Raw genomic sequence first — 11,479 nt, forward strand, 5'->3', positions numbered from 1 at the left:
GCCGACTCCTTGTGTAGCCGATTACCGACAACATCAGGAGAGTGACGGCAGAGTCTGCGAAAGCCTGCGGGAGGATAGTAGTTGGGTCAGGTTACGTTTATTTATTTGTTCTGGTTATCTAGATCTCTGGCAACCTCATGAGCCATTTGTCTTATTTCATCATAGCGTGAGCTTTAAGCATCAGACGAGCTTAATGCATATAGTTGATTTGATAAAAACGCATAGTGTGTCTATATATGGAAAAATGCATGTTTTAAAAATGTCTACCAATCCATTGTTCGAAGGAACAGAAGACTTTCGGTCGACCCAAGTTGTCTGGGACAGCCCTAGCGTGTGCACACAGTGATGAGTCTGGCCCATGTTGTCTTGGAGCCATGGGGTGATCTCATCTCTCTGCAACAAACACGGCACGTTGGATTTTCTGCCGTTGTCTATTACTGTGTAACTGTTGCTGTGGGCTCCATCCCTCCCGGTAGATTCTATTCATACTATGGTAATAACTTTTATCAGAAAGGGCCCACTGTTTGGTAGACAATCAAGCGCAAGCGTAGTTGTAACTTCATTAGGTTACTTTTCAATATTTTGATACATCTATATATCAAAATGCTAATTTGTACCGTAAAACATTCTAAGGATAAGTGTCATATTGTATTCATATCTAATTGAGTGATTTTTAAAGAATGTTAAATGTGAGTGCTACAAATACGCAGCTGCACCAAGGGTGGGATCAGGCAGCACGCCATGGAGCAGATCATCTCTCCCAGCCTCTCCGGCTCACCACACGGGAGCTGGGGCTCCTGCACCGCAGGTGGACATGTTTTTAATTGTGTTGGGAGGCGTTCGGTTGATTGTTTCTGATTTGTGTGGGAGTCCTCCCTGCAGTGCATCTCACAATGAGAATAGGGTTAACCTCTTACAGCTACCCCCCCCCTTCCTTCTTTCAATTTCCGCCTGAAAGCATACCCAAATCTAACTGCCTCTAGCTCAGGCCCAGAAGCAAGGATATGCATATTCTTGGTACCATTGAAAGAAAACACTCTGAAGTTTGTGTAAATGTGAATTGAATGTAGGAGAATATAACACAATAGATCTGGTTTAGATATATCATGAAAAAACCATACGTTTTTTATTTTTATTGTTGTATCATCTTTAATCAACAAGATAAAACAACATTCAGATATGAATATGGGGAAAATTAGTGAAAAAACATAAGATGGCAACAGTACTTGTGCAAAGTTTCAGAATGATAACTTCCAAAATGAGTGTGCTACATGACATTTATCATGAAGTCACCCAGGTATCCACACAAGTAGCCCAAATGTACCAAGTGGCCAAATTGGTGAAAGTATACATTTTGAAACAAATAACTATATACAAAATACATTATGGTATTCTAATATCCCCCCCCCCCCAAAAAATGGGTGAAAAATATTGGAAAAAAATATATATACATTTACAAAAAACATGGGTAACTATTTACACTTTCAATATTTGGAAGATCCAAATCAAATCTATTTTATATAGCCTTCGTACATCAGCTAATATCTCAAAGTGCTGTACAGAAACCCAGCCTAAAACCCCAAACAGCAAGCAATGCAGGTGTAGAACACAGTGGCTAGGAAAAACTCCCTAGAAAGGCAAAACTAGGAAGAAACTAGAGAGGACCAGGCTATGGTTTCCTGGCCAGTCCTCTTCTGGCTGTGCCGGGTGGAGATATAACAGAACAGATTTTCAAACGTTCATAGATGACCAGCAGGGTCAGACACTAATAATCACAGTGGTTGTAGAGGGTGCAACAGGACAGCACTCCAGGGTAAATATGAACAGTTTACCTCTAGATGGCCCGGGAGGTGTGGAGCCAGAGACAGCAGGGGTCCAGCTGGATGAAAAGCTTCAGAGGGGGATGGACACGTTGGCACTGGGGGCTCCCATTCGGAGTCAGTGTCCATGTGAAAGAAAATGTTCAGTTAGATAGTTTCACATATGAGCCTGTATCAACAGGTATAATAAACAGATATAGAGTACAGGGAACATAAAGTCTGTTCCATTTCACTTTGGCCATTGTTGTGGGCCTGCCTCAAATAGGCTATTTCATGTGGGGGTGGGTGGAGCGGCAGACACACGCACTCGACCATGCTCCCTCTAATCCATAATATGTAGACTGAGTGTTGGAATATTGCAATAAAATGTAAAAACAATCACAAATAATATTTATATTATTAATTTCAAACACAGCATTAGCATGAGAAGAACTTACCAGTCCAAAACAATGTCTCTCCGCTCAAAAATATGCTTCCATTTTGGAGTCATAGAATGGTCGCTAACTGAGTCGTCTTCCAAAAGCAGATCTGTTTCACTTTCAGGATCAATTTCCTCTAGATATATGAATGTAGACAAAATTATAGTCTTAGATTTAGCTTTCCCTGACTTATTCGCCATGATATTCGATAATATATATATATATATATATATACACTGCTCAAAAAAATAAAGGGAACACTTAACACAATGTAACTCCAAGTCAATACACTTTCTTGAAATCAAACTGTCCACTTAGGAAGCACAACGGATTGACAATAAATTTCAATGCTGTTGTGCAAATGGAATAGACAAAAGGTGGAAATTATATGGCAATTAGCAAGACACCCCCAATAAAGGAGTGGTTCTGCAGGTGGTGACACAAGACCACTTCTCAGTTCCTATGCTTCCTGGCTGATGTTTTGGTCACTTTTGAATGCTGGCGGTGCTTTCACTCTAGTGGTAGCATGAGACGGGTCTACGAGGTTAACCCTATTCTCATTGTGTGAGATGCACTGCAGGGAGGACTCCCACACAAATCAGAACAATCACAGCCGAACAGCCTCCCAACACAATTAAAAAATGTCCACCTGCGGTGCAGGAGCCCCAGCTCCCGTGTGTTGAGCCGGAGAGCCTGGGAGAGATTTTATTTTTATTTATTTAACCTTTTTTTTAACCAGGAAGGGCTCATTGAGATTTAAAATCTCTTTTTCAAGAGCGTCCTGGCCAAGATAGGCAGCACCAAGTCATTACAAAAATTACAGACAGACAACATGAAAAACTACAAGTAATCTAGTAAAACAATTGAGTTCACAAGAGTATAACAATATCAAAAACAGCAAATTAAAAACATTGACAGGTCAGGGAATCAGCCTCAAAATCCTTCATCAGTGATTTAAAAACCAATCGGGACAAGTTCTTCCGATTTAAAATGATTTTGTAAGTGGTTCAAAGACGATGGCGCAGAGTACATAAAAGACTTTACCAAATTAGTTCGGACATTTGGAACAGTTAGCAGGATAAAGTCTAGCGAACGAAGAGAGTACCACACACATTTCTGAACAATAAAAATGCCCAAATAAAAAGGTAGTAACCAAAATGGCTTTGTAAATAAAAGTATACAGTGACTGAGCTTACGAGTGCTAGAGAAGGCCAGCCAACCTGGTTAACAAAGTGCAGTGGTGCGTAAGGGTTTTGCAGTTTAAAATAAATCTCAAAGTGCCATGGTAAAGATGTCAATTGATCTCAAACACTGAGCGGAAGCATTCATATATAAATATCCATAGTTAGTAAAGGCATAAATGTAGCTATTAGCCTCCTTCTGGCTTCAAAAGAAAAACAGGCCTTATTCCTAAAATAAAATCCCAATTTCAGCTTCAATTTTTTTGTAAGTTGTTGAATATGCAATTTAAAAAGAGGCCGTCATCAATTAGAATTCCAAGATATTTATATGAGGTTACAACCTCAATCTCCTTGCCCTGACAAGTAGTAATAGGTGAAAGGTTAAGGTTTATTTCTTGCATTAGAAAAACCATTAGTTTAGTTGTCAGTATTGAGGATAAGCTTCAATTGACACAAGGTATGTTGAACAGTATAAAAAGCAGTTTGCAAGTTCTGGAAAGCTTTTGTAAGAGATGAGGCACAACAGTAAATAACAGTATCATCCGCATAAAAATTAAGTTGTGCATTTTGGACATTTTTGTCTAAATCATTTATATAAATAGTGAATAAAAGAGGACCAAGTACAGAGCCTTGGGGCACACCATTCAGGACAGACAATTTAACAGACATAAGCCCATCAAATTGAGTGCACTGAGTTCTATCAGACAGATAGTTAGCAAACCATGCAACTGCATGCTCCGAAAGACTACACTCAACAATCTCTGCCTTAGTATAGCATGATCAACTGTATCAAAAAGCCTTAGAGAGATAATAAAAAGTGAGACACAGTGCTGTTTTTTGTCAAGGGCTTCAGTGATATCATTTAAAACTTCATGGCTGCTGTAATTGTGCTATGCTTTTTCCTGAAGCCCGATTGGTACACTGATAAAATAGAGTTAGTAAATAAAAACTCTTTTAGCTGTTCACTTACAAGGTTTCAAGTATTTTCACCAGGGGTGACAGCTTGAGATTGGCCATAATTATTTAAAAGAGTTGGATCTCCCCCTTAAAAGGTGTAGGACAAATGCTGATTTCCAGATCTTTGGAATTTCATTACATTCCAGGGTTAGATTGAACAGATATGCAAGTGGTTCAGCTATGAAATCAGCTGCCAGATTTAAAAGCAGGGATCCAAAAGATCAGGACCTGCAGGCTTTCTTTGATCTAAGGATTTCAGGGCTTTATGTACCACCTGACTGAGAATGGCAGAAAGCTAAAAGTTTGACCAGCTCTCACTGGTTCATCCACACAGGGTTGGACAGAGACAGAGGACATGGTTCATCCACCACAGGGTTGTACTGAGACAGAGGACACTGGTTCATCCACACAGGGTTGTACAGAGACAGAGGACACTGGTTCATCCACACAAGGTTGTACAGAGACAGAGGACACTGGTTCATCCACACAGGGTTGTACAGAGACAGAGGACACTGAATCAAACAGCCTACCAGATGATACAAAGTGCTCATTGAAACAATCAGCATTTCAGTTTTGTCATATATAGCAACAGAGTCCTTCAAAACACATGACGGTAATTCATTAACATTACTGTACAGACATAGACTTAATAGCCTTCCAAAACTTTCTAGGGTCATTCAGGTTATCAGTGGTAACAGACATAAATATTCAGACTTGGCCTTCTGAGAAGAAAAGAACACTTGTTTCTTAACTGCCTAAAAATAAGCCAATCAGCATCAGAAAAAGATTTCCTTGCTTTAGCCCAGGCTAGATTACGTTCGTGAATAATACAAGACAGCTCAGAAGAAAACCATGGATTATCCGCCCTTTAACCCTGAACCTGCGGAAAGGTGCATGTTTGTTTACTATTTGGAAAAAAACATCATGAAGAATATCCAGGCAGTTTCCACATCAGGGATAAGCTCAATCTTGCTCCAGTCAAAATAAAACAAATCATGAAAGAAAGCCTGCTCATTAAAACACTTCAATTTCTTTTACGAATAAAACGTGGATTGTCTTTGGACCTTAGTATTTCTACAGCAACAACAGCACAATGGTCCTTAAATCATTACAAAAAACACCAACGCAAGATATTTATGTGGAACATTTGTCAATATCAAATCAATCAGGGTAGATTTATCTGGGCATTTAAGATTTGGGCGAGTGGGTGAATTAATCAACTGGGTAAGATTCATAGATTACAAAAACATTTTTAAATCATCCGACACGGCTTTAACCAACACCAGTTGAGATCACCAAATCAAGATCATTTCACTGTAATAAGTTTAGACATAAGGTGCACCAAAGAAAATGCATCACCGAGAGCAGAGGGGGGTCTATAACAGCCAATCACAGTTATAGAGAGACCCTTTGAAACCTCAATATTCAAAGCAAGAAATTCCAACTGTTTACAAATAGTTTCAGACTTTGCCACACTTACATGGAATTTGAATTTACATATAGCCACACCCACCTTTCTTAACCCGATCAGTGCGATAAACATTGTAACCACTTATACAAATATCCTTATCAAAAATAGACTTGCTGAGCCGAGTTTCAGAAACACAATTACATCAGCATCAGTTTGATTTAGCCCAAATCCTAACCCCATCAATTTTTGACAACAGGCTGCGTACATTTAGATGAAAAATACCAAAACCAGATCTTGATTTAAAATCAGAGGGGTTTGGAGACATTGCATATCAGGGCCAGGGTTAGGTTGCACGTACCTGATATCAACAAAAGAAGAATAACTAGGCACTCTGTTTAATAACCTTGCACGGCTTTCTCTTTTTAAGAGACATACTGCAAGCGAATTCTACAAGTGGATTTCAGACAATACAAAACAGTCATTTAAAACCATTAGACTTTGGTAGTGAAACAAATTCGTACTGTTCACGTCATGCCACAAATGCATCGGCACTTGGACGAGTGGACCGAGTGAAAAAGAGCGAGTTCCTGCAGACAAAATGTCTAATGGACGGGAGAGCACATTGTCAGATGTACTCACCCAGCGACAATGTTCGTTTTCTCCAGAGTTCAGTAAAGTCAGTGCACAAAGCAATACCACGTAAATTGTCATTTTCTCTGACAAAAAAATAAGAGGCCAACGAAGGTAAGTGGAGAGAGGGACAGCGTGTATGTGAGACAATGTGAGTGTTTGCGCGTGTAGGTAGATTGGGTGTTGAGGGGGATAGAGAGAACGGGTTGAGCTGCCACTGACAGCCAGGCGAAGAGCAAAAAGGAGCAGCTTGGACAAGACACTCCGCGGACGAAGGAGGAACTCAGGGCAGCCAGAGTTAGTTACTTTGGTAAACTTCAAATAATGAAGTGCCGAGTTAAGGAGGACCCGTGATCTTTACACCAGCAAAAATAAAATAGTTTGCACTACACAACAACGAAGTTACGCAACCATAAATAAATAGATTATTAGTAGGTTAAAATGTACTAGTCACAAACAAACGAACTTGACATGCTGCCATCTTGGATCGTTTCGATGGCGTGAGATGATCTGCTCCATGGCGTGCTGCCTGATCCCACCCTTGGTGCAGCTGCGTATTTGTAGCACTCACATTTAACATTCTTTAAAAATCACTCAATTAGATATGAATACAATATGACACTTATCCTTAGAATGTTTTACGGTACAAATTAGCATTTTGATATATAGCAAAAATATTGAAAAGTAACTAATGAAGTTACAACTACGCTTGCGCTTGATTGTCTACCAAAAGTGGGCCTTTCTGATAAAAGTTTATTACCTAGTATGAATAGAATCTACCGGGAGGGATGGAGCCCACAGCAACAGTTACACAGTAATAGAAACGGCAGAAAATCCAACGTGCCGTGTTTGTTGCAGAGAGATGAGTCACCCATGGCTCCAAGACAACATGGGCCAGACTCATCACTGAGCAGTGATCACTGCACATTTGTGGCCTGCTGGAGGTCATTTTGCAGGGCTCTGGCAGTGCTCCTCCTTGCACAAAGGCGGAGGTAGCGGTCCTGCTGCTGGGTTGTTGCCCTCCTACGGCCTCCTCCACGTCTCCTGATGTACTGGCCTGTCTCCTGGTAGCGCCTCCATGCTCTGGACACTACGCTGACAGACACAGCAAACCTTCTTGCCACAGCTCGCATTGATGTGCCATCCTGGATGAGCTGCACTACCTGAGCCACTTGTGTGGGTTGTGACTCCGTCTCATGCTGCCACTAGAGTGAAGCACCGCCAGCATTCAAAAGTTGACAAAAAATCAGCCAGGAAGCATAGGAACTGAGAAGTGGTCTGTGGTCACCACCTGCAGAACCACTCCTTTATTGGGGGTGTCTTGCTAATTGCCTATAATTTCCATCTGTTGTCTATTCCATTTGCACAACAGCATGTGAAATTTATTGTCAATCAGTGTTGCTTCCTAAGTGGACAGTTTGATTTCACAGAAGTGTGATTGACTTGGAGTTACATTGTGTTGTTTAAGTGTTCCCTTTATTTTTTTGAGCAGTGTGTGTGTGTATATATATATATATATATATATATATATAACAGCTGAAGATGCGCGTTACCGAAATAGTGCTGTGCGTAACAAGCTTGCCTCCTTCCATAATGAATCTTCAATGGCGAAAGCCCGTCTTTACGCCGGAGTTTACTACATGGGTTGGTCTTCCAACACAGAACCATGACATATTGCCGTTTACCTCTGCTCATTGGCTATCTACCCAGCTAGATTTCAAGACGATCAGTGGTCATTGGGTTAAAATACAGTCAATCAACGAAACAGCGGTCATATAATTGGTGCACAATGAGGTCGTTACCTGTTGTCTTCCAATCGGTTTCTTTCGGTCAATACGTCACGCAAAATGACCCATCAAGTTTGGTTGTGTTACAAACAGTTGATTGCAATGAAACCAAGCGTGACTGGATAAAGTCACGTTTAGTCTGTGTATTTACGTCGAATGTTTCGTCAAATTGAATGACACGGAATTCACGACACCAGCGGTTCACAAAATGTTTCGTGTTAGGCTATAAAAATGTATTTAACCAAACAAAAGACCATTCATTGTGTAACAATGAGCCTTGGGATTGCAAACAGAGAAATCGTCAAAGGTAAACTATTTATTTTATTGCAATCTGTGATTTTGTTACGCCTGTGCTGGTTGAAATAGTATTTTGGTATGGGGCTCTGTCCTCAGATAATCGCATCGTATTCTTTCGCAGTAAATCCTTTTTGAATCTGACAACGCAGTTGGATTAGCAAGATTCTAGGCTTTTGAACCATGTGAGACACTTGTATTTTCAGGAATGTTTAATATGACTATTTATGTGGCGCTCACCGTATGTTGTCGAATTTAATCCCGCTACCGGGATCGGTAGCACAGAAGTTAACAGGGCTTTAATCCCAGTGCTGGAAGGCACATGGAGGCACAGCGATTGGGTCTTGGAGGATAAGAGTCTGACCCTTGTGGTGCTAAACGTGTAGTTTCTAGGTGTCACTCTGTCACTAGTTTTTGTTGCCTTATGTAAGGAAGCATGTTTTATTTCACACACATCCACTGTTTCCTGTTGATAGCGTCTTCTGTCTTGTCTGTTTTTGTTGAATTTATTTTTATTTTGAATAAAGGCCATCATTGTAAATAAGAATTTGTTCATAATTGACTTACCTGGTCAAATAAAACTTTCAGTTTTTACTGGTGTTTAGGCTGTATTTTCAGTTTGCCATTTTTATACCAATAATGATATCAGCACAGCACGGTAATACCAAGCTTCAATAATTCAGTGGTTGTGTTTTTGGAAGCCAACACTGTCACCCATCAAGGGCAGGATCTTCTGATTGAAAGGCTAGCTTTTCTCTTTGGTCTGTTGCACAGAACCTAGCCTAAGACGGATTGAAACGACCCCTATTTGTGCGTCATTTACATCAAACCTTTTCATTTGGAACGTTACGTTTACAGTCACCTGTTGTGTTTTGAACCAAAAATAACTTAAATCAAGAGTTTTCAAATCAACTGTCTTTGAATCTTAATTGGACCATGAAATTGGAGGTTGTTAAAGGATATCAGTTAAACATCCACACCGCTGCAGTCGAGACTACTGCTGACCAATTGGGTTTGAACACCTCCCTCTGCAACTGGATCCTGGACTTCCTGACAGACCCCAGGTGGTGAGGGTGGGCGAAATCACCTCCACCCCACACGACTAACACCATCGTTGATTTTCCAGACAACATGGCGGTGCTGGGCCTGATCGGCAACGAGACAGCCAACAGGGAGGTTAGCGCCCCGACAGAGTGGTACTAGGAAAACAGCATCTCCCTCAACGTCAGCAAAACCAAGGAGCTGATCGAGGACTTTAGGAAACTGGGAGGGGAGAGGGCTATTGACGTGTGTTTACTTTATAATGTGAATAGTCATACTTGACATGGCACATTTACCTCTTCTGTATATCCTATTGTGAACACATCAGGCTATTACTAGGCATACTACCTCTTCTATTACCAGGCATACTACCTCTTCTATTACCAGGCATTTTTGTTGTTGACTTTACTCTTTTTATTGCTGTAGATTTTTCTACTGTGTTGTTGAGGGAGCTAGCACACACACATTTTGCTGCATTTTTTTTATACCTGCTGTAGACTGTACGTGACAAGTCAAATTTGAGTAAATTGACAAATGTGAAACTTGGAAAAGGTTAAGTTTTGTCAAAGGATATGTGTTGCTGCATTTGTAAATGTACATGTTTTATATAGACGGGGTTACTTTCTTCCTGACTCATGTCTTAACAGCTCTATCTGCATACCCGTAATTCCTCTCTCCCAATTCCTCAGGTATTCCGAAGTGGCGAGGGCATGGGCATCCGTCTGGACAGTGCCTCTGCATTCCAGGGAGCCATCATCTCCCCCCACTACGACTCCCTTTTGGTTAAAGTCATTGCCAGCGGGAAGGACCTGCCTGCCGCCGCCGCCAAGATGAACAGGGCGCTGGCGGAGTTCCGTGTCCGCGGGGTCAAGGTAGGGTCATTAATTACGGCACATTGTCACATTTATTATGTGACCACATTAAGCTTTTTAATCTCCCGCTGCACAACTCAAGTGACTAATTTAATCCAGTCAGCAAGAATTTTTTGAACTTATCAAATCACCTTTTTTCAAAAGTGCTTGGAAGTGCAGCTTCTGAAAGCAACCCGTTTTATCCGCACCTAAAACTGTCTGCATGTGTCATTACTGTGTAATGGTCAGATGTTTTTAGCACAAGATCCTTACTACGGGAAAAGCGGCATAGTGAAAAGTGCTGAAAGTGACAACTCTGGAGAAGAGAAGTGGAAAGCAGGAGCTCCATGAAAAGGATGTCAGAAGGCTAAGTGGGCAGAGAGAAGGGCGCTGTGTAGAGGCCGTTAAGGCCAGACAGGTCATCAATGCATTTATGATTCATCTGATCCTGATCATCAAAGACATTTGTAAATGATAAACATTGTAGAGAGCTGAATTTTTTTCTCCCCCCTCAAAGCCCAGATTTTCTTTCTTGCAAGTAGTGCATCTTTTAAATGGCACCGTTTTTAATTGGTAAATTATTTAGTAGTAATGGGAAGTAAAAGCTAAATATACAACGGACTGGATGGCTTGTCTACACATGAGACTGACAGGATAAAAGACTAGCAGATGGGGAAAAAATGCAGGTAGGTTTCTACTTTGTATCGAAGAGGGCTTTGGTTTGGAATTGTAAAGTAGAGAATCAGAGTTCCAATACTAGTGTCAATAGCATATGTTCACATGAAAGCACAGTATGAATGGCAGTAATGGCTGTATGTATGTGTTTTTGTTGGATTTAACGGAGGGAATTCTTGTTCTGCCAGCCCTAGTTTTCCATGGCTCTGAATGAAACCTTTGATTGGTGTGTGTGAGAGAGCGAGGGTTAGGGGCAGCAGCTGCAACATGGCCAGCTGCGCTTTTGAAGGGCATGCAGCAGGGGAACGCTCCAACATCTTAGAACTGTCTAACCCCACACACACACACTTACCTTTTCCTGCATCAGCTTCTGAAAACCACCGCCAACATGATTCTATTCTCTTGATTGTCCT

General features: G+C 41.0%; 1 protein-coding gene across 1 annotated transcript in view; it reads left to right on the top strand.

Annotated features, from left to right (window-relative positions):
* Positions 1-11,479, top strand: part of LOC111964167 (pyruvate carboxylase, mitochondrial) — a 116,668-nt gene that overhangs the window by 59,713 nt on the left and 45,476 nt on the right. Inside the window, exon 10 of the mRNA XM_023987927.2 lies at positions 10,230-10,412. Within this exon, the coding sequence (XP_023843695.1) occupies positions 10,230-10,412 (183 nt within the window). The remainder of the gene's footprint in view (positions 1-10,229; positions 10,413-11,479) is intronic.

The sequence above is a fragment of the Salvelinus sp. IW2-2015 genome, linkage group LG5 (genome assembly GCF_002910315.2).
Source record: "Salvelinus sp. IW2-2015 linkage group LG5, ASM291031v2, whole genome shotgun sequence".
In the NCBI taxonomy this organism is placed as follows: Eukaryota; Metazoa; Chordata; class Actinopteri; order Salmoniformes; family Salmonidae; genus Salvelinus; species Salvelinus sp. IW2-2015.